We start from the raw sequence: 23,482 nt of genomic DNA, 5'->3' as shown, positions 1-23,482 counted from the left end.
AGTAACAAGTTCCGGAAAGAAAATCAAGCATAATGTGATGGAGAGAATGGGCTCTCTGGGCCGAGGCACTTGCTGTGGACAGAGTTACTAATTTGGGTTGGTGGTCAGCAAAGAACTCAGCAAAGAGGTGTCTTTTCAGCTCATACCCAAGAAGCTAGGCATACAAAGAGCTAGAAGTAGAGTGTCCTGGGTAGAAGGAAGAGCAAGGCCAAGGCTCTACGATGGGAATAAGCTAGGTGCTTTTGAGGAATCAAAAGTTAGTCCAAGTGGCTGAATTACAATGAACTCGGGGGAGAGGAAGAGGTCAGAGATACAGATCATGTGGTAAAAATAACCAACCTCCCGTACTAAGGAAAACTTCACCTAGTCCATGCCCATCTCATCTCGAGGCACCTAACACAAGGGGCCTATTGATAATAGGATGTGGGACCTGGGCTGACTTTTGTCACTTCCACAGTCACACATATATGCAAGTGTATGCAGACTCCTTCATTCCCACCAAGCCTCTGGCTGGTCTCTAACCCATTTACTCCCACCTTGGCCAAGTCAACAGAAGTGGACTTGCAAACTCAGCATTCCAAACCAACTGCAGAATTCCCATGTAAATAATGTGTGCTCTATGAGCGGGAAGTGGCTAGCTCTCTATGCTTTGCAGTGATGCCTCTGCCTTCCACAGTACGTCTTTTGTTCTGTTGCATCAGGCCACGGGTCAAATCCGATTCAAAGAATTAACACCAGATCTTCTCATTGATCAAGCCAGGGCTTGCAGAGCTTTGCAGCACCTCCGCTCGTTTCCCCCAGTGATAGTGTCTTCTCCTACTTTCTGTTGACTGTTAGCGTCAGAAGAGTTATTTGAGACTCATGCTTCCCACCCACTGAAGGAATCCCAGGGCCAATGTCCCTGTCAGGCAGCCACCCACCCTTGGCTGGATTATTCCTCCAAGGGGGAGTTCACCTCCCTCCGAAGGACTTGGTCCCTTTGATGGACAACTTTAGTTACCAGAAAACTCCCCTACCTATTCAACACACATTTATCTTCCAATAACATTCATCTCTTCCTTCTTGCAATATTAGAACCAGAATCCATTTAAATTTTTAATTTTAACTTAACATCATGTCACAAGCACTTTCTCATGTTATCAGATATTCTTGGGAAACACAGGGCTGGCAACAGCTGCGTGACACTCTATCATGGAAATGCAGCATAATTCATCGAATCGCCGTCCTACTGTTGGCAAAGAGTTGCTTCAAGATCATCCCATCTGAGTTTCTTATTTTCCAGATGAGATGAGTACATTCCCTGAAGCTAGTCATTTGTGTAAGCGCGGCCAGCTGGTCAGAGGCTCAGGCAGGACCTGGCACTCCCAGGCCCGGGCCTCTGCTCTTGCTGTCATCACCCGCTGCCTCCTGGGCCTCTGCAAGGCACTTTTTGGAACCTAACTGTAGGGCACTGCCTACATTCCTTCTAAATTACATTTTGTAATTTGGGGCTCATTATTCCTGCCTGTCAAGCAGGATCATTTTTATCTTCTGTCGTATAACCATTAGCTAATGAGGGGCACAGTGGCCAACATCAGAAATCGTGGCTTGTTCCTTTATCAAGATGTGCTTCCTAAATCACCTCTGTGCCGAGGAAAGGGAATGATTTTCATAACTTTTATCAGATAATTCCAGTAGTCACCAGCAATCACAGGGAAGGGTGTTAATTAGCATACTTCAGTCCATGTTTCTCAGGGATCCCCTGAGTTCTGACATTCTGTGATCGGCATCCCGGGGGATGCCTGGGCTCTGCCTAAGGGCCATTGCTCACAAGATGGAAGAGGAATAATTATCGGGTGGGGAAAAGAGGACGAAGGGAGAACTAACATTTGCGGTCAACTGTGTGCCCAGCTCTGCATGCCCGGGTGCGGATAACAGCACTACAGGAAGGGGTTCTGGAGGATGGGATTGGCATGGTTTGGGGGGAAAGCACGTGATCAAGGGTGTATCTCTTGTACTCGGACTCACCCTGAGGCTGTATTATCACACCCTGCGTGGAGGAATTCATCACGACACATGAGAGCACTCTCGGGGGGCCGGAGTTTACTCTGCTTTTTCCTTCACATTTTAGGGAACACATTGTACCCAAACTTCGCCAGAGTTTACCATTATCTAAACCGAATCGCTGACATTGGTGTCAGTGCTGGAACCGCTTTCTGAGTCATCTAATATCGTTTTGTCCAGGATGCCATGTTCACTCCTACCTAAGTCCTGTTGAGATGCAGCCCCTTTAAAAGCTGTCTTTGGAAATTGTGTGGCTTGGGTTTATTTTGCATTAACATTTTTTTGTGTATTGCTATTCAGAAAACGCTTAATTCATATGAATGCCATTGGCAGGGACCAGAGAATGTGATGGTTTCTATTTATGGTTGATGTTAATCCGTTGACCATATGGAGGTTTAAATTTCTGGTTCAAATTCCTTTTGCATGCTGTTATTGCTCATTCCTGGACTGCTGTAATTATGTAATTTATCAATGTGAAAAATGGACTTTGAAATATAATAGTCCAGAGCTAAAATGGGGAACAGCAAGGGAATTTAGTGTGCTCAGAGCAGAGCTGTTTCCATGGAAACTAAACCCTTTGAGCAAGGCCCCTGGACCCCTGGGCAGCAGTGTACGTCCAAGTGATGTGATCTGGGTTCCAGGCTCATCTCTGGCATGAGTTGCCAGGTGCCACAGACAAGTCGCTTAACCTCTTTTGGACTTACCGTTACTATCTGTGGCTTGAAGAAGTCAGCCTTATTCAGTGTTTAGAGACTTTGGAGTATTAGTGACCAATTATATATTTTTTAGACGTTATTATTTTGGAAGAATTTTAAATTGACAGAGAGGTTGCAAAGATAGGATAGCTCTCACATATACTTTTCACCCAGCTTCCCCCAATGTTAACATCTTACGTAACACAGACATTTGTCAAAATTAAGAAATCAACATAGGTCCAACACTGTGATCTAAGCTACGACTTTATTTCCTAGTTTTTCCATTAGTATCCTTTGTCTCCTCCAGGATCCAATCTAAGATACCACGTTGCAGTTAGTTTTCATTTCTCCGTTGTTTCCTACAATTTGTGACCATTTCTCAGTCTTTCTTTGTTTATCACGACCTTGTCTGTTTTAAGGAATACTGGCCAAGTGTATTGTACACTGTCCCAACCAGTAATATTTTTAGGGAAACAAAACAAAAATTGGAGGACTAGTGTAGGGCTGGAAAAGTTAGACAAGTAAGGTGTAGGAGTGAGGTCTCTGTGTGGCAAGTGACAGAAAACCCACCTTCAAGTCCTATCCAACAAGGAATTTACTGGCTCACGTAACTGAGAAGGCCAAGGATGTACATGGCTTCAGAATGACATTCTTATCTGGCTCTGCCCTGTCTCTGGGCTTGGTTCCTTTGTCCTCCGAACAGTCAGGTCATTCTCGGATACACACTCACCACATAGTTTCAAGACGGCTGCAGCAGCGCATGTGGCCTTATCCATCCAGTGGGCGTGCATGCGTGTTCTGCTTTCCCAACTAAACTCTCAGTGGCTCTGATTCTGCCATCTGCCCACCAGAACCAGAAGGATGAGATAGTCCTCTTTCTGCTTCTGATGTGAGGTTGTATTGCCCAGGGTTGTGGCCACCGTCTTGTGACCATCTGGGTAGCAAGATGACAGCCGAGGAAGACACAAGAAGCTAAGGATGGACAAGCACCAGGGTTCTGGGTGATGTTGTTTGGTTGTGGAATTAACCAATCCTGGTCTGGGTTGGTTATGTGAAATAAATTCTTTATTGCCTAAGCTTCTGTTAGTTGAGTTTCATATTACTTGCAACCAAAAGCCTCCTAAATGATGTTGCAGTTTTCCTAGTTGGATACAGAACATCACTTGGATACAGTTTGTTTGTTGGGCTTCTATATTTGACAACACAATACAAACTAGAGTTCAACACATTCTGGTTCATGAGATTGTTGAAAAATCCGGACACTTTAGCAAAAAAAAGAAGTTATATTCTTCAGCTTTCTACAGCATGTGTAGAACATCTGAGTAATAGCTCCAGTGTTTCTGGTTGCTTCTCTCCTTGAAGACTAGAAGCAAGTCATGGGGACAGGTCAGGGAGGGGACAGGCAAGGGTCTGTGCCCCTCACTCAGAGCACATCCAGGAAGTACTTAAGCTTCTGCTCTTCTGCTGGGTACAATCTGGAACTGGTCAGAAAGGGACACCTTGCTTGGAGAGTATGTTCTCGTGACAAACCTCTGGGCACCCTGAGGTTTGATGATGAGATGATCTTGTCTGCAGCCCTTTCCACTCAGGCTGATACTGCGTGTCGGAATTCATGGTGTGGAGGCCATCGAGCCACCAGGCACGCCACCACCAGGGTGCCTTTCTCTCAGTGTGATAATGTTATCACTGAGATAATGAAAACCTGAGTGATTGAGGTTTTTTTAAATAAGGTTTTCATGAAAGGATAAAAGGGTTTCCACATTTCAAAAACCACTGAGATTAAGAAACATCAAAACAGTGTAATTAGTACTGAGGAAAACAAACACCAGCCCTGTTTCCCTTGAAAGAGTAATCTCTTCAAGGGCTAAAGGAATGACCCTGGCTTCCCCCACCCTGCTGCCCTGGACCCACTCCTTCAGTGAGGTGCACGGAGAGCTTTTGCTTGCCCTCCTAGCTTTTTAAAATGAAAACAGTTTCTACTCCTGCCTTCCTTCCCTCCCACACACAGTTTCTCACGAGCACATACATACTTACGTGAATACTCTCAGACCTCTTGTGGATCCACATATTTTGGGCATGTATATAAAGCCATTATATGGGTTTAATCCATGAATCATAAACAGAAGATTCTCATTAGGAATGGGCAGTGGCCTCTTTAAAGCTTGCGTAGTACTCAAGTATTTGAAGGTGGACAACTCTCAGCATTTTATGAGAAGCTCAAAGATTCCCAGTCAGCTCTGCATTTTAATATGAAAAACTCAGATGTGGTATTAAGCCAAAGATGCAATAATAATCAGATATGATCACAACACTATATTCAGGGCCTGGCATAGAGTAAATTGCCAAAAACTTTTGCTGGGAAAATGAATAACACTTCCCCCTATTTTTAACGACTGAGTAAGGGGAATAGGGGATTTCAGGATAAAAATTACAAAGCTGAGCTTTAGGGAAAATCAGTGACTTGAGGATAAATAGCAAGTATTTCTGGACTGCGAAGTGCTGAAACCCTTTAAGTCCCTCTGTAAACACCAACGGGGCTGTGGACAGTCTCGTGCAGATTTGTTATTTTTTCAGTGAATGGAATTTCATCTTTACCGTAAAACTGGCTGTTTCTTGCCTCCGTTTTCAGGGGGCTGGAGTTGTCAGGATCCCGCCCAAAGCCCTCCAGGGCCTGGGTACTCCATTCCCGAGGCTTACACTTTCCCTCCCGCTCTCAAATTAGTTTTACAGAAACCCTATCTTTACGTGGGCCAGGGCTTCCTTTTTCCTTAAAAACTTTTTTTTCCACTTGAAAAACAAACAAACAAACAAACAAAACCCTCTCCTATTTCCAGAAATTCCTTGGACTTCTTATTTCCTGTTGGCTGATTCAGGGGCATTTTTTTGCTAAGGAAGTTTCAAGATGATTTTTTGAAATGGTTATGTAACTTTGCTTATTTAAAACTATCTTAAAACTGTCTTTGCTAAATTCTTAACTGTTGAGTCTCTTTCTCTTTTCAGAACAGAGGCTCCTTCTCAGCTACTGATGGTTAGTTGTAAACTGAAACTGGAGTGGATTTTCCACCATATTAATCTCAATTCCTGAGAATGCCAATCCATTATGCATTTTCTCCCCTTTTCTAACCCCAGGGTTAACAATCCCAGCTCTGAAGCAATTGTTATTCCTTGTTTAACTACCACTGCCAGTTTATACTATTTCACGTGAGCCCATTTGTGGACTCCAAGGGTCTACTGTGAGTTTGTTTCCGGCTCCTGGGACAGGCTGTTAAGGAAAGAACCTTGTATCAGGAGCCAGGACACGGGGCCCAGTCTCCTATTCTGCCTCGGTCTCCCCATCTGCAAAGCAAAGGCCCGCAGTGGATGTCTCTGTGGTTGCTTCAGTCCCAGCCCCTGACTCCGGCCAGCCGTGATGCTGGCCATTCTATTTCTAAAAGCCCCAGAAAAGAAAATTCTGGAGTCCATAGATTGATTCTTTTGAAAACTTTTTCTGCCTAGTAACTACGAAAATTTTTCCTCCATCACATGTATCTTTTTTTCATTCAACAAGACCTGGTTTTCTTCAGCCATATGGATAGTTGACACTTACATACTGATCATGTAGAATCCAGACTCCAGAATCTGGCTCCCGGTGACTCTGTTGGGGTGCCGGGCAGAGAGCCCTGACTCCGAACCCTGCTGGCTCCCTCCTGTGCCTCCCCCCACCCCCGGCTTAAAAACAACAACAACAAAAAAACTTTCCTGAACTTTCCCATTCCTCTGCCTCTGCGGCCTGGCTGTGAACGCTGAAATTCCATCCCGTGTTTGTTGTCACCCGCGGGCCCGTTTCCATGGTGACCCAGATTCCAGGCGCTGGCCCAGGGCCCTCCGCAACCCATCCCTCAAAGTCTCCCTGGCAGAGCAGCAGCATTCCTCCTCCCCGCGGAGTACCAGCGCGAAGGCAGGCGCTCTGCTCCCGCAGCCCCGCCCCACCCGGGGCCTGCGGGCTTGCTGTGCGTGTTCTCGATGGTTCTGTTCCACGACAGTTTCGGGGGTACGCACAAACTAACAATTTTCTCCATTGCTCTTTTCTTCACTAAGCTGAGAAATTTCTTGTACTAAAAACATTACACCCTTTGGCAAGTACTCCAGATGGTTCTCATTAAAATTCCAATTCCCTTTTTTTTTCTCTTCTGCTATTCCCTTTCCACCCCCATTATCCACATACTGCTATCTCAAAACTGAATGAGGCGTCCTGAATTTACCAGCTCCAGTGAGGGGAATCTTTCTGTGGCTGTGAAGAAGCCCGCAGCTCTTCTTACCCATGGTCACCTTTCCCTTCAAGGGGGTGGTTTAAATATGCGCCTGGGGTGGGGGCATAGTTGATGTTAAAGGCACCGTTAGCCATGGGCTATCTGCCTTCCTAGGGAGAGGAAAGGAGGAATAGCTGCTCCCCAACAGGCCCTGGCCCTGACTGTGCCCCCAGAGAAACTGGGGAGAGACCTGCTGACCACCCCAGTCAGTCCACACTGACGCATCTGCAGGCTCCTCAAGACGCTGGCCACAGGAGCGAGAGATACTTGCTTTGCGAAACGGTGGAGACAGACTGCCAATGCCTTTTGGCCATAATTGCAGCTGAGTGCGCCACAGGCTTTGCTTCCACATCTGGAAAAATCTGCTTGCGCAGGAAAACTGTGTGTGTCCAAGGATGTGTATTTGATGTGTTTTTAGTTCCATCTTTATGTTATGAAAAATGTTAAAAATACAGAAAAGTCGAAAGACTAGTACAATGAATACCTGTATTCTTCCACCCAGATTCAAGGTGTTCTGTTTTGTCATGTTTGCTTTCTTTCTCTTCCTAGATATGATCAATCGATCTCTATGTGGCTTTTGCTTTGACATTTGAAAATTGAAATCTTGCCCATACACTGTCTTATAACCTTTTAATTTAGGTATTAATATAATTGTATAAAACATCAATATTCTCCCTATAAAAATATTCGAGTGTTGAAACAGAACAGAAGTTAGAACGTAGAAGCAAGCGACAGTGCTGCACGGCCCCTCCTCAGCTCGCCCCCCCGGCCCTGCAGGGCAGCTTGCTCCGTGCCCTTCCCGACCTTTGTCTGTGTTCATACAGACAGACACATGTTTAAATACAAACATATACTTTTGTTGTATATGTTTTAAAACATAAATGAGATCATACTTTGCATGTTTTGCAATTCATTCTTCACTTGGAAATATGTCTGAGATGTTCCCATATTAGTACTTGGAGCTCCACTCATTCTTTGCCCACTTGCAGAGGATTCCAAAGGACGATTGTACAATTATTTTTTAACTATTCCTCCTTGATGGACATTTCAGCTGTTTATGGGTATTTTTTCATTTCTCCCAGTGCTGTGATTAATATCCATGGAAAGTGTTTCCTTGAGGACATGTGGCAGTATCTCTCTTTGACAGATGTCTAGAGGTGGAATGCTGGGCTGGACTCGCTGCCCATTTCACACTGGATGGAGACTGTCATACTGCCCTTCCCAATGACCGCTCCAACCTTCCCGACCTCCGAGAGAGAGCCCGTTTCCCTCACCCTCACCAACGCTGAATTTTATCAGCCTCTTAAAGTGTTCACATTCTAATGAATGAGAAATGACTTCATCGAAGTTTATTTTGTATTTCTTTCATTATTAACAAGGTTGACCACTGTGTCCGAGTTCAGCAACAGATGACAGACAGTTTATGTTGGAAGATAGGCAGAAGGGGGGTTAGGGAAATGGCCTGATTTGATACGGAACACTTACAATATAGGTGCTTACAGTTTTGTCAGGTCAGGTGGAAAAGCAGGTTCTCAGTTGGGCTTCTAGGCTCCCAGAACTTCAGCTCAGAATGGACCCACCAAAGGAGCCTCCCTTTCTGCTATGACCAGGAATCTGGGGATTCCAGAAGCTGTGCCCCAGCTGCTGACTCAGCAGTCTGGAAACCAGGAAGCCTCCGTTGCACCTGATTCCAGGATTACGCTGCCTCAGCTGCATCCTGTCTACAACACTCACGAAGCAGTGGGAGACTTCATCTAGACACTGAGATCTCCATGTTGATGCAGGAAGAACTCAGACCAGACCAACACAAAAAATAAGGACCCCTTAACCCCACCAGAGTCAGGAGCTCTCTTAAGGGAACATCTGCCCAGGGAAAGCCAGGTCACGTGCAGAAGCTCAGCCCTGAGGGAGCCTTTTCAAGCTCCAGCATGCAGTAAGCCAAGCACAAAGCAGTAGGCATGGAGTTGAGTACGTCAACCTGAAATGCCTGCTGTGATCATATTTCCACGTTTTTTACCTTTTTCCTGTGCATTTCCTGATTATACCTATTACCCATTTTCCTGTTTGTGTTATCTTTTACTTATTGATTTACAGCTTTATGGGGATGTGGAAAATAATCTTTTGTCTGTTATATATATTATGAGCACCTCTTTCCTTTTAACGGGACATCTTTTGTCATGTGGAAATCTTAAGTTTATCTATTTTTGTACTTTCAGGTTCCCAGGTTTTGTAACTTACTTAAGACGGCCTCCTTGACCCCAAGGTTCCCAAAACCATCTTGGGAAGATTTTCTCCTAACATCTTTATAATTTTTTAATGTTCAATTTTTCAAACCATCTTGAATATGTGGCATGAAGTAGGGATCTAATTCAATTTGTTTTTTCCTTAAATAGAAAGACAATTGTTCTACAATAATTTGTTGAATGAATTTGTTTTTATTATACTTTAAGTTTGGGGAAGTTTTTAAAATATAGAATAACATCTTAGCTTTTTCTGATGCAGAGACAGGGTAAAACTTAAAAAAATTAACATATCACTTCACATGTTTGTTCTCTAAAAGCCTTTAAAAAGTAGGGGTTTGCCACTTCTCAAAGCACAGATATGACAAGATCATTCCCCTCATCAAAAACCTTGACTGGGTTCCCTTTCTTGAAGGCCAACATTTCATCTCTGTTGACTACCCATGTGTCTACTCAGCATGCCCAACGGGCCTTTCCAATCTTATCTCCCTGTTCCTTTGCCTGGATCCAATTGTGGAAGGAGAGTTCCACAATTTGATTTGGCTACAAAAGCAGAAAACATGTGCAGATACCCATGTCAGCAGTTTCTTTGTGACCTTGGAATGATCTGCTTATGGTGCTTCTCTCACCTACCGGGATTTCCCAATGTGGCCAAGGTCAGTACTTCGCATAGAACAATTCTTTATTGCAGTATATTTAAAAGCCCTGGCAAACCTACCAGTACATGCAGCAGTATTCTCTGACACCCCTCCCCCACCATTCTAGTCATGGCGACAACCCCCAAATTTTCCACATTTCCAAACATGCCAGCTCCGCCCCTTAGTTGGAAGGAAGGGAGCGAGGGAGGGAAAAACTGCTATTAAATTAGAAATGACAGGATATCACCCAGCTCCCCTTTCAATCTCTAGATGTTCAAATCAAGCCTGTCTTTCAAAGGCTATCTTCTCCACAAGGCTTTTCTAAATTTCCTCAGCTGTAGATCTATTCCTCTTCTGACTCCCCTCTTCCATGACATTAGCTCCGTGTCTTCATCCACCCACCCAATCCATCCATCCACCCACCCAATCCATCCATCCATCTGTCCATCCATCCACTAATCCATCCGTCCGTCCATCTGTCCATTTTTATAGTAAGTATTTATTGAGCACTTACAGCACACTAGGCACATCGACCACTTTCTTCTTAGATTATGGCTGTCCGCCTAAGCATTCTATGTGGTCTAACACACTAGACTCGCAGGTACAATCCCATGTCTGATCCCCTTTGCATCTCCCAGAGGGCCCCGCTGAATCACAGAGGGATGGAAATTGCTGAATGCTGACACACATTTTAATGTACATTCCAAACCTTTATTCAGAGGTGGTGAGAATATTTTTTAAAACAATGCTATTCTGATTTTTGCAATAGCTACATTATTATTTTAAAAATTTCCCATAACCCCACCACTTTTTCAGAATAAAGACGTGACAATTTCCTTCCTTAGCCAGTCTAATCTTATCCTTAGAGGCAATGACTGTCAAAAGCTTGCTGTCCTTTCTTCCAGACTTTTAAAAACATTTTAATACAAATTCCCATACAGATATGCCTATGTGTGCATTTATTATGTTTAAATGAGTACATATATGAGAAGCTACATGAAACATGAATTTGAGAATAAATTACGAATTTACAAAGTGAATAAATTCTGATGTTTAACTTAAGTGTAGATAGTCATACTTTCTTTGGAATTACAAAATGGTTTTGAATACGTTGTACTCATTTTACTCATCAACCCTGTGATGTAGGCTGAGAGAGGTTGACAGGCAGACTTCCGGTCACATGGCCAGTAGGTAGCGGAGCTAAAACTGGTACCCAGGTTTTCTGTCTCCTAATTCATTCTGTTTCTACCATGCAAAGTAATCCCTGAGGGTTATTTAGGAATGATTATTTACATACTGAGATTATTCTTTGCTTGACTTCAGAATAGCCATATGGAATTCATTTGAAAGCTTCTTTTATTATATTGAAAACAAACAACAGCTGATATTTATTAGGTGCTCACCGTGTGCTAGAAACTCTAAGCACTCTACTTGCACTGTCTCCTTTTATCCTCCAATAAGCCTATCACGTAAGTGGCTTTATCAACCTTATTTCCAGCAAGGAAACCTGTTCAGAAAGGTAAGTAACTGCTTTGGGGATGTCGGTGCATGCCACACTGGATTTTGAACCTGGGTCTTTTTGCCCCCAAAGTTTGTACTCTTAGCCTTTATACTTCGCAGCAGCCTATACGTTTTATGTATATGTAATTTCAAATAAGTACCATTATATAAAATAAAACAAAGGGCAGACTTGATGTGAGTTGTACTTTAAAGGTATTTGCAATATGAAAGAAGGATGAGTCTAGCCCTGACCAGGGTGGCTCAGTTGGTTGGGCATCGTCGCAGAGTGAGGGGCCACAGGTTCGATTCCCAGTCTGGGCACATGTCTGGGTTGCAGGTTCAGTCCCAGGTTGGGGCACATAGGAGAGGCAGCCAATTGATGTTTCTCCCTCACATTGATGTTTCTCTCCCTCCCTTCCTCTCTCTCTAAAAAAATTGATAAAATCTTTTAATAAAAAGAAAGATAAGTCTAGTGCATAAAGTAAGATACTTAGATAAATGCTTGAAAAAGAGAGAGGGAGAAAAACAGAAGGAAAGGGTGAAGTAGGAGCATACACACAAAGACTGATTGATTCCTTGGTTGATTGAGAGGAAGAGAGAAACTGGGCAAAGAGGGCAGACGCAGTCAGCGGGAGGAGGGGACCAGAGCTGCAGCCCTTTCCACTCCTGCCAAGAGTCCACTCCATCCGGGACTCTCCAACCCAGCCGGATGCTCATTTTTCTCATACTCCTGAAGCCGATCTTGCCTGTCCTCCTGGGCTAAGAACTCAGACTCGCAAACACCTAACCTCCCAGAGGGCAGCCCTGGCTGAGCAGGAGCTGTGGGTGGAGAGGAAGGAATGTCTCAACACCTGCACAGCCCTCAGAGAGGCCGGGAGGAGGGCAGATGGGAACACGAGGGTCTGGCGAGGAGTGCCTCAGCAGACCGGCCCGTGGGCCTTTCTGTCTGGGCTCAGCTGACAGTGGCCATGTGGGGTCTTAGTCGATGACAGATGTTAGGGCATCCCACTGGCAAAGAGGCAGGGACGCTGCCACCTCACTTTTCCTCAGGAAGCCCTGCACAGTTGGAGTCTATGCCAGGTAGTGTGACCACCAATCTGTGGGCAAGGTGGTGGGGGCAGGGAACTGCTGGGGACTAAGATGAAGGTGGGAAGGAGTGTAGCAGAGATGCCGAGAGAGTGGAGGCAAGGCCGTGGCATGGGTGGAGGAAAAACCCTTTTGCCCTTGGGTGGTGGCACCATGAGAAAGGGCATCTGAGTCACCAGGGAAGGCATGGAATAACTGGGATGGGTTTATACACCCACCTCCTTCACTTCCTTTCGAGTCACTTGGTTGTTTTCAAATTCTCCACCCTTTCCCGGCTCTCCGCCTCTACCCATCAAATCCAGTTCTTGTGTGTTGTGTGTGTCTCTGTGCTTGTGTGTACACGTGCTCAGCTAGCTCTAGGTAAGCATAAAATTAGCTAAGAACGTAGGAAATTGTGACTGCCAATTTTTGACCTATAAAAATGTTTTTTTCCTATGCTTCAACACAATAGGGTAAATTAAATACCCAGGTAGAAACCCTTCATAAACTAATGCATTGGCCATTGTTCCCAGCTCTGTAATTGTGCTTCTGCTATCTCATTACAGTCGGAGGCTGTTCTGAGACAACTTCATTGCTATACCCAGGACAACAGAGTGCAAGTTCACGTGGCAATTAAGACCCGAACAAAATTCAGGCAAGGACATGCCCTGGGATTAGCTGATAACCATGCTTCAGATTCTCTTAGTTGTTCACAAAATGTCTTGCTGCACTTCCAGCACTTCCATACCTCCCCCTTCACCCCAAGGGTCATCTAGGCGAGTGTTCCAGTGGCAGGAATGACACAGGACTCAGTCGAGCTCTGGAAACAATGTCAGCATCTGCTGAATTACGGGATGCTGCAGTGAGCCTGGACGTCTGTCCCAGCTTTTGTTCCTGCTGCTTCTCCTGGACCTGCCTGCTTTCCTGTCACCCTGAAGGATAACTCTCAGTGTCTTGAATTCTCAATCCAAAGGTGAGGGCATTTGCTGGGTTGAGTTAGTCACTGTCCAGCAGGGAACCCCTACAGATGGTTACCATAGGTTTAAGGACCAGCCACATAATTTTGGGGGCCCAGTATGAAATGAAAATGTGGGTCCCTTAATCAAAAATTATCGAGAGTTCAAGACAGCCACAGCTGGTCCTTCTGAGTGTGGGACCATGTGGCTGTCCAGGTTGCAACCCCCAAAGCCAGTCCTTGTTGGCCAAGGGTCGAAGGCCAAGGTCATTACTTGGGGGTAGGAAGGCCACAGACATGAAGCTTCCTTGAGACTACCTATTTGGGCCCTGGTTGGGTAGCTCAGTTGCTTGGAGGATCATCCCCTTATGCCAAGGTTGTGGGTTCAGTCTCTGGTCCAGACACATTGAAGAATCAACAAATGAATGCGTAAATTAATGATGTTTTGCCTTTCCGTGTCAGCCCCTAACTCCCCACTGTTTCTACAGGAGCTCACTGATGGCCTATGAAGAGTGACAAGGAACTGGGGAAGGAATTTAACCATTGGTAGGACAGGGCCAAATCAGAAAAGGAAGGCTTGGAAAAATAGTCATTCAGGATGATGCCTAAATTACCTAAATGACTTAACACAAAGACCTGGGGAAAAGCTTAATGAGAGTCCCTAGCCCTGAGAGTATAAGTTGGGGTCACAGGTGGGCAAATTTCTGAATTGCCTTTGCCTTCCAGGTGCCCACACTTGGCCTCCTACGGAGCTCAGGTGAGGAGCCCACTAGGTGAGCTGCATAGCCCAAGGGTGGGTGGCCAGAATCCCAGGGATTCACCTTTGCAGAATCACTTCCAAACAAAACACATTTATTCAGTATGCTCAGTTTCAAGTTTACTAAAAGATCTGCCAGTGATTCAGACTTTCTTACAGGAATTGAGTGCCCCCTGCTGGTAGGGTACTAACTAGCATTGACACTAAACTGTCCATTCTCAGTGTACCAAAATAGGAAAATACACCCTGGGGATTTAACCTTGTATACAAACCAGTGACAACAATATGATTCATGCTGCTGAAGTTACAAGTTATATATGGGTTTGGTAATAGGTTAAATTTTTAAATGTTGTGTGACTCCAGGGTTCCTAATAAAAATGATTCAGTTCTTTATCTCAATTATAGAAACAAGGTCAACATTTTGAAGTTCTCAATATCTCGATAGAATTTTCTTCCCATTTCAGAATGGAGTGGTCACAGAAGGCTTTATGGGGAGGTCACATAGTCTAGAGAGAGGACATGGGTTTGGGGATCAGACAGACTACACTAGAATCTGCTTACAGTTTGAGTGACTCAGTCTAAGTCTTTTAACTGGGAACATGACATTTAATTTTAAGTTGCCACCCCCAGACCACCGAGGATAAAAATATCCACCTTCAAAGTAGACACGAGGGCCAGAAATCATGTGCCTAAAACACGCAGAAGCATTCAGTTAACCATTGTTACAGTTACTGTATTATTTACAAGTGGGTCTTACTTGTGCTTCAAAGGATGGGCAGGCAGCTCCTGGACCTGCACAGGTTCTGCTTCCAGAGGACAGAGGCTGCATCTGGAGTCCTGTGTCTGGTTCAGAGAATTCTGCCCCTGGGTCACAAGGGCAGGGTTCACACTGGGCACTCAAGTCTCTTTAGGAACACACAAACCAATGCAGGGCGCCATCCTCACGAATACACCTCTCACTGGGCACATCTAGACAATTCTACCTGGAAGAGCCATTCCAAGCTCTTCTATTTCCATCTCCACCTGGCTAGTCCAAGCTACCATCCCCTCACCTGAGCCAATGCAAAGCTGTCTTCCCACTTCCATTCCTGCCTCCTCATAATCAGTGACTTATATTTAAAAATATAAAATATAATCTGATCAGGCCACTCCCAACTCCTCTGGCCTGCCCACCCACCTTGCTTGTAATGCCAGTTCCAGCTCCCAGCTCTGTGCAATTCCCTCTCTCTGCAATCATCCCTTATCCCGCCAATTCTTCCCCTGGCTACTCCTACCCGCCCTCCAGGTGCTGGCTCACAAACTCAAGGAGGGTCAAGAAATATCCCATTTTCTTCAAATCTTTTTGGCCTCACTGTGCTGTGCTGAAGCAGAAATTAAATCTGTGGCCACCAGAGTGTTCTGTTCTCTTCGGGTCTCAAAAGCATTTAGGATGCTCATGATTGATGTGGAAAGTGGGCAAGGACCTCTGCTCTTCAGTCCATCTGGGTCACTGCTGCTATCCTCACCCTGGAAGAAGGCGGTGGCTCCAATGCAGCAGGGTCTTTGTCTTGGCTGGAAGACTCGGTTTTGGGCTTCAGGACAGTCATCAATGAACTAAGCCATTAATTCTAGGAGATAAACATGTTTTGCAAAATACAAGTTCTCATACAAATGTATGACTAAATATTGACTCCACAGTGTTTCAGTTAATGTCTCAAAGGGCTTTGAGAAGATGAATCCCATTACTGGATAAAACTAGTAGTCCATCCAGCCAACCATCCCTTCTAGAAACATCAAAAGAAGTGGTAGGGAAGTAGAGGGAACTGTCAGATACTCTTTATTAATGTATCCAAAGTTTGAACACATCACAGGGAGTCAGGAATCCCAGCAGCGGGTGAATGCACTTCTACATATCTATTACGTTTCCAGGCTTCCTACACACCCACTCAGACTGCTTCTCCAAGGGGGTGCAGGAGAAGCTGGCGATTCTTGTCGTGTTGGCTTCCTCTTTCTCAGCCCTCCCTGTCGCATCTCCCATCACCTGTGTCACAGGACACACATAGGCAGTTGGAAGTGTTAAACTCTGATGCGTAAAGCAAAATTAGAGTCAAAGGCAAATGTTTAACCAAATATGTTCAAACACAAGCTCGGGAATGAAGAACGTTAGGTTCAAAGAGCCAAATATTCTGCATTCCTGAGAAACCTCAACCGGTTTCTCATTCTGGTGAGTATTTGCACACTGCACTTTGCCGCCACAAACTAAGTGGGTGTACATCTTTGATCTATCACTAAAAGATTTTAATTAGGAGAGTAAAAGAAAACTTTTTATATCTACATAGCTTTAAAAAAACGCATCCACGAGCAGGGAGCCAGGCGTCAGTTTCCCACGGGGGGAACGTTCTCGTGCAGGTACTGAAGGGCCAAGTCGGTCCACTTCATCTCCTGTTCTTTAACGGATTCTGTGGTGCCACCGTTGTCCTGTTCCGGTTCAGGAAGCTCATTCTGAAAAGGTACAGTGGACATTCAGAACAACAGTATCCTGTACATTAACAAACTCCTTAAAACTCAAGAGCCTGTAGAATTAAAAGGTGAGTTCCTAGAAATAGGCAGCATGATTGATACAAGTGTATCCCAAAGAAAGAGCTAGAATAAAGAGACCTGAGGAAGTGTCAGAATTATCGCTCAGGTCCTCTCCAGAAAGGACCGGCGGCCTTATGGATGTTATGCAGGAGGCAACGTGGCAGAAGGCTAAGGGCACAAGCTTCCAGAAGCCACCGGGGTCCAAGGCCATGACTCCACCGCTTGCTGGGTTACTCAGGCAAGGTATTCAAACCCTTGGAGCTTTTGTTTCCTCTTTGGAGATGAGAGGACAACGGAGCCATCACCTCAGAGGACCGCTGTGAGACTAAATGTGGTAATTCAGAGCAAGTGCTCAGCACTGCGTGGGACATCCAGTGCTCAAGGAGTGTTTGCTATCGTCAGTAGTGGTTGGGAAAGCTGAGAAGAGCCAATACTGTCTTTTTTTTTTTTGAGGGGGGAGTTATTGCTTTAATAGAATATTACATTTGCTGGCACAGTCCTTAAGCACAAGAAATGTACTCAAAAATTCTCCTGCACTCAACATGCATAGACTATAATGGAGCTAAGTGGGGAGCTGTGAGAATGTAACATGATATGAGAGCGCCCCCTAGTGGTGGAGCCAGGCAACATAAAACATGGCAAACGACCAATTCACATCCTGCCAGCATTTTCTTAAAATGATAAGCCATGAGCTACACTTAGTGTAGAATCTGGAATAATTTCCATATAAATACATGCTTCCCCCCAGCTTTACTGAGATTTAATTTCCACATAATACTCTCTAAATTTAAGGTATACAATGTGATGATTTGATACATACATATTATAAAATAGTTACAATAAGGTTAGTTAACACACCCATCACCTCACATAGTTACCATTTTTGTGTGCAGTGAGAACTTTTAACAAAGTTTCCCTGTATTTCAAGTTTAAATTATTACTACCAGGACTTTGCTTTGTATCAGAGTTCACTAATACCAATATATTTCTTTTTAATTATCTGAATTTATATATTTTTTAGGGTTAGCAAACTGTTACTCAATATCCAGACTTAGGATTTTCCAATGGATTACAAATTACAGTATATGAATATAATAATGTTTTTCTCCTTTAGAATTATGTTGAGTATACATAAAATGAACATAATATGACAAGTATAGTATGACAAGTATATTCGAATCACATGTATCTTCTCGCTCTACAAGTGAAATTCAAACATCCTTGTACAAATTGAAAAGAACTATCATTTACTGTAAAGCCACAGTACACTCAAACTTGAAGTGAAAGTTTGGTTCCAATAATTAATTATAGCTGATAAAGCATAAACAAGTCCTTGCTTAATAAATTATTTAATTCAGAAGCAGGCAACTTTGCTGAGTTTCACCGCATCTGTGATATGCATTCTAAATAATGTCTTTCACTTGGTCAATATTGACTCCTGGCAATGAATGCCAACATATAAAATTGCATATGTGCCTGGAAAACAAAGTATCATAAATGCAACCATCTATTATGGCATATTGTAAAAACGACCACAATTCTTTGCAGCTACTCTTATGGAACAGAAAGGCAGTCTATTTCCCCAGTCTTGGACGGGGACTGGCCAGGTCACTTGGGCTCTGGCCAACAGAAAGCAGGGGCAGTGCCAGTGGGTCGTTTGTTGACCTAAGCTCCAGGAAACCTGCGGTGTGCCCTGATGGTGCTCTTGAACCCCGAGATGGCCATGCAAAGTCGGGGCTGGTCTCCTGGATAATGAGAGACTGTGGCCTAGCCACCGCATCATCCCAGCTCACGGCCTGCGTAACTGCCAGCGTGAGGAAGTGTCCTGAGTTACCCAGCCTCCAGCTAGCCCGCTGGCTGAGTGCAGAACACAAGCAAGTCCAGCAGGGAGCAGCTGAGCTGATGAAGACCGGTCAGCTGAGCTACAAAATCACAGAAGTAGCTACTGTTTTCAGCCACTATGTTTCAGGGCGACTTGTTAGGCAGCACCAAAAGCTAACTGATATGCACAATGCCTTGATATGTATAAGACAAGGGAAAACACATGGATTATGGCAGGGCCAGGCTGCAACCTGGGAGTCAGCATGGAAATTTCCCATTCCTTAATCCCCCACCACACAAATGGTCCCCAAATCCTGCCAAGCATGTCCAGGCCCTCCTCCCTTGCCCAATGGTCTCCTCATTGGTCTCTCTGCTTTGTCACTTGCCCCTTTCTCCAAGCAGACATTCTGTGACAATGCTGCCAACCTGATTTTCCAAAACCTGGTTTTAAGCATAGCAGACATCGATCCTAAGACCATTCATGCCTGAGTATCCCCAGGATGAGGTCCAAGCCAAACTTTTGTGCCGACCTTTCCCGACAAACATGTTCTCCAACCACACTGAATACCTCGCTCTCCCTGCAGATGCTGACAGCTCTGAGCCTCTGTGCATGTGTCCCCACTGCTGGGGCGCCCTTGTCCACCCCCACGAAACTTCAGGCCCTCCCTTATGACCAGCTTAAACATTACGTTCTCTCTGAGGCCTTTCCTGATGCCTACCAGGCAATGAGCCACTTCCTATACTATGGTGGCTGTTCATGACCCCCCACTTAGAATCCTTATTATTATATTATAATTATTTTTGTCTATGTGTTACCTCTGTAGACCACCCCCCCCCCCACACACACACCAAGGGCAGACACTATATCTTAATCTCACATAATCCGACACATAATCTAGCCACTGGAGGTCTAGAGAGGTAACACATATAAATAACTATCACGATTATTATAATGCTTGTGGAATGAAAGAAACCAAAGTTTCCAGGACAGGGTCTGGAGCCTCGCAGACCTAGGCGTGAAGTCCAACTTCTCAGGTACCCACCCCGGGCAAGTTGCCCTCTCTGATCCTACTTCCCTCCTGTAAAATGGGGATAACCCCACCGCCCTGGCAGGGCTGTCTCAAGATTAGAGATGATGCACGTCAAGTTTCAGCCTTAGTCCGTGGCAGAAAACTGGTGTTCACTAAGTCACAGCTGTAATTCTCATGACACTCTCTTTTTTGACTATTTTTCTAAACGTGAACTAAGCTCTGGCTTATTATTTCGTATGTGTATTACTCACTGAACACGTTATCATCTCTTATTCTTCAATGAAAACGTAGGTGAACTGAATTTTCTTTCTCTGTAATAGGGGCAGCAGTCCACCTGTAAGCTCTGTCTTATTAATAGCTCTTCCCAGGACAGTCAGCACATTCTAAAGGAAGACAGTCCCTGGTGTCTGAGCTCTGTGTCCTTTCTAGGACCCTATGACAGAAACAGGACATTTAATCAGCAAGTACATAAGCAAAACTTTTAGGTCATTTATTACATAAGGTTTAACAAACTCCTTGCAGGGCAGTTTCCCAGAGAGCAGAAAAGCATATTCAAGGAGACTCCTGGTCTAAAGGCAAAAGAAGAAAAGCCAGATGTCTTTTGAAGATTTTCCAGGGAACTTAGGACAGGTGTGTGTTCCAAGAATGTGAGCTTTTAAAAATGTCAACAGACTGACAAGCCACAGGCAGGGAAGTAGGAAATACTGTATCGCTTATGTGCCACTGCTTTGTAGCCTTCCCCACCTGATGCACTGAACTCTGGTTATTTGGCTCACTGGCTTTGGTGCACTTGACAGAAAACAGCTCAGAAGACCTGGGCTCCAGTCCTGAAATGACCCCTAACTGAGCTGGTCACATCAGCTCTCTGAACCACATTTCTCTTCAAACAGAGTCCAGATGTTCTCCTGAAGCTTCTCAACTTAGTGGACTCCACAGCTTCGATTGCTTTGCTCTACTAGTTTCTTTGCCCATTGATATTCTACCTGTACTCGGGCCCACCAGATCACCCCTTTAACCCATCGTCCTTAGCACCAATTACAGCCTACCAGTGGTATTGCAACATCCTCATAAGGCAGCTTATCTTCCCGCCAAGCATCATCGATCAAATCCAAGATCCTTCCATCTCTCTGTACTTCACTGTCCATTCTCCTGCAGCTTCGATCTTGTCAAATCTGTAAGCCAAAGAGGTTATTTCTAACACGTAAAGACCCAGGAGGAGGTGTAACCAGCACTAGGATTTCCCAGGCTTTTTAGCCTGGATGTGTCTTTTCGCACAGTTATCACCCTGGGAGACTCATGTCACCTGGGTCAGGCGACAACTTATTTCTATGATCACAGTCCCTCCTCTCTTTTCTCCCGCCCCACTCCTCCTCTCCCCTCTGGTGGCAGATGTGTTGCAGTGAACACTGGACATCAGGCACAGCCCAGCCGACAAACCAGTGTCGCAGTGTGACAGGAAGGCAATTTATCTGAGGTCCTCTGTTACGACACCACAAGACATCTAGAATGTAGCTCTTCTCTCCTAACTTGCACTTCCACCTCTCCCTGTTCAGGATGCCACTGACACGTGCCTGACTCACAACCCAGTCTCCTCTCTGGTCCCTCTAGCCTTTCCTGCACCATTTTCACAAGAGTCACCACCTGCCTTGGCTCTAATATTGGCATTCTTAGGCTAAGAAGCTAAACAAACATACTGAGGTAACATTGAACTGGGTTATGCAGACTGACCAACCACAGACCTGACAGAAATCCTCCACCGAGCCTGCGAAGGACAAGGTCTCCTTTATTAAGAAGGCACCCAGGCTGGGCCCTGGAAGAAGCACCTCCAGGTGAGCAATGGTGGTGGGACTCCATGCTGCTCATTTCTTCTTCCCTTTGGGGTTCCTCTGATTCTCAATGTTGCGTACCCTTTAATGCCTGGTCAAGATGCTTACTTATCATGGCTGATTCCTCATTCCCCGCCCCCCCCCCCCCCAAATGGCTGTGGTCAGCTTGGAAGGTACCTCTGGCTTCATTTTTCCAAGTTTGGGCTATTTTTCATCACAGGTGTCACCCTACCATGCCCCCTGCTACCAAACAGCCCTCCTGATGGCCTGGAAGTCAATGGCACCAAAGGTACTCTAAATCACCCCAACTTCTTAGAGTAGAAAGACTCATACAAGAAACAGTCTTCGGGAGTGGAATCCAACTCCTTCATATAGGCCTGTGCTTATACCCTCCAGTATGACTGCAAAATTGCCCTCGTCCTTGGGTAATAATTATGCAGGTTGGGATGGGGGAAGGGTTTGTAGCCCTATGATAAGGAAGGAGGCAAAACTGAGCTACCCAGGTACTTTTGCAACCAGCAAACCAGATACGGTCTTGATGTTTCACACAAGAATTAATCCAGAATTACCCAGTGAACAACCCAAAACAAGAAGGATCCTATCTTGAGGACATTTACACACAAGGGGTCCTTACCCTCATTTCCAGTTATATTTCCAGAGTCCCTGTCTCACAAGCGCCTTCCTTTTTCCAGCTGCCTCTCCTTTGTCCTTCATGTGCTGGCTTTTGGGACACCCTCCTCCCTTTTCTCTGCGGACTTTCCCAGGCCCACACAAATTCTTCCCTTTTGGTAAAGTTTTCTCCAATCACTTCAGCTTCAGCAGGCACTCTGCCCACGAATACTTCCTTCTTGTCCTTGTGATTCACCAAACACCGATTTGGTCCGCTCTGTGACCCACTGCTCAGGTACTATCGTCTCCCACTGTTATGTGTAAGTTTTGTATCAAGGACTCCTGAACACCTCTCTCCCCAGTTTGGCCTCCGTGTTTTCCACCCGTTACTCTTTCAAACACCTCTAATCCGATCATACTCTCCATCCTTTGCACTTAAACGCCTCTTTCCCCCATCCCGAAACTGTACTTTTCCTTCCAAATTCAACATGGGTGTTAGATCACCAGGGTCCACACCCCATTTCCAGAGTTAGGCGCTAAGGTGTTTTCACTCCTAAGGGGCTGGAAAGCATCATGAGAGTCACCGTCAGGACGCGGCCACTGTCCCAGGCATTTGCTCCACTCGACAGAATTAACCACCATCGGCTTCCTGACAAACTTTTCTTGCACGTGTGTGATGGTCCTAATCCTGGAACGCTGTCCCCCCGCCCCGCCCCCCAATAACCCACAGCCCGTATAAAAACCTTGGTTCCTGCAGGAGGCCCTGTTTCTGCCCCAGGCGGAGCGCGGCACCCGCCCTCCCGGGTCCCGGGTCCCGGGTCCCGGGTCCCAGGTCCCCGTGCACACTGAACGATCCGTTGTGGAGCTTGTCATACCGCCTGTATCATGCTCTTTCCAGACACCGGGGCGTGCGTTCCCCTGGGCAGGGGCATCTTTTATCCATCTCTGTAAATACGTAGCTACATGATCAAAGCAAGAAGGCCTTTTTTCCTCGCTAGAAATGACCCTCGCAGGCCACCACCATTTGCACAGGTGTGTGTGGCCGCCGCTCAGCGCCCCACTTCCGGCCTCGCACTAGATAAACAAGAGTCGGAAGCCGGGCGGACAGGGACGGTGGCGGGAGGAGAACATGTCCCAGCCCACCACCCAAGTTCCTTTCTACTCGAACAGGCGTGCGCGAAGAGCAGTGATGAAGCGGATGAAATGAAGACACAGCCTCGACCGATGGGACTGGGGGGGGAGATGTGACTCTGTGGAACGAACTCGCTCCCACCCCCGAAAACCTAGGCTAGGGGTGCGGAAAGCCCTTACCGGCACCCGACCCGGCGCTGCACTCGCGGCCGCCAGAGCCCACCCTCGGCACCACGTCATCTGCACTCCTTTTCCTCCGGTTCCCGGATGTGAGTGAGTCCATTAGCTCGAGCGGAGGGGGGCGGGCAGGAAGGGGGTGGTTT

At 45.6% G+C, this 23,482-nt stretch overlaps 2 protein-coding genes and 1 long non-coding RNA gene across 6 annotated transcripts in view; 1 reads left to right on the top strand and 2 right to left on the bottom strand.

Annotated features, from left to right (window-relative positions):
- Positions 1–4,002: 4,002 nt before the first annotated feature.
- Positions 4,003–6,482, bottom strand: LOC123480321 (uncharacterized). Its single transcript, XR_006656269.3, has 3 exons — positions 6,325–6,482; positions 4,773–4,975; positions 4,003–4,511 (listed from the first exon to the last, which is right to left on the bottom strand). It is a non-coding gene; the product is annotated as an uncharacterized lncRNA (long non-coding RNA).
- Positions 6,483–15,975: 9,493 nt separating this feature from the next.
- Positions 15,976–23,463, bottom strand: ANAPC13 (anaphase promoting complex subunit 13). Of its 2 annotated transcripts, none has more exons than XM_024565761.3 (3): positions 23,340–23,463; positions 20,640–20,765; positions 15,976–16,663 (listed from the first exon to the last, which is right to left on the bottom strand). In XM_024565761.3, the coding sequence occupies exons 2-3, from the start codon at positions 20,736–20,738 to the stop codon at positions 16,538–16,540; spliced, it is 225 nt and encodes a 74-aa protein (XP_024421529.1). In that variant the 5' UTR covers positions 20,739–20,765; positions 23,340–23,463; the 3' UTR covers positions 15,976–16,537. The 2 variants fall into 2 exon arrangements, with proteins under 2 accessions (XP_024421529.1, XP_024421530.1); XM_024565762.4 differs by lacking the exon at positions 23,340–23,463 and adding an exon at positions 22,904–23,077.
- Positions 23,293–23,482, top strand: part of CEP63 (centrosomal protein 63) — a 41,857-nt gene continuing 41,667 nt past the window's right edge. Inside the window, exon 1 of one of the 3 annotated variants that reach the window (XM_024565759.3) lies at positions 23,293–23,428. Coding sequence is in view for 1 of the 3 variants with exons in the window: in XM_045199747.2 (XP_045055682.2) it covers positions 23,427–23,428 (2 nt within the window). In the remaining 2 variants the exon portion in view is untranslated. Of the gene's footprint in view, positions 23,433–23,482 lie in introns of all 3 variants that reach the window. The other 2 variants (XM_045199747.2, XM_024565758.3) reach the window with 2 other exon arrangements.

Source organism: Desmodus rotundus, chromosome 8 (assembly GCF_022682495.2).
Source record: "Desmodus rotundus isolate HL8 chromosome 8, HLdesRot8A.1, whole genome shotgun sequence".
Taxonomy (NCBI): Eukaryota; Metazoa; Chordata; class Mammalia; order Chiroptera; family Phyllostomidae; genus Desmodus; species Desmodus rotundus.
This window is presented reverse-complemented; position numbering and strand designations above follow the sequence as displayed.

Bases quoted from the DNA above. Each gene is read 5' to 3' on its own strand.
- ANAPC13 (XM_024565761.3), bottom strand. From the start codon at position 20,738: ATGGACAGTGAAGTACAGAGAGATGGAAGGATCTTGGATTTGATCGAT. The intron at 16,664-20,639 runs GTAGGCTGTAAT...GTACCTTTTCAG, and splicing joins AGGATGTTGCAATACCACTG to AATGAGCTTCCTGAACCGGA.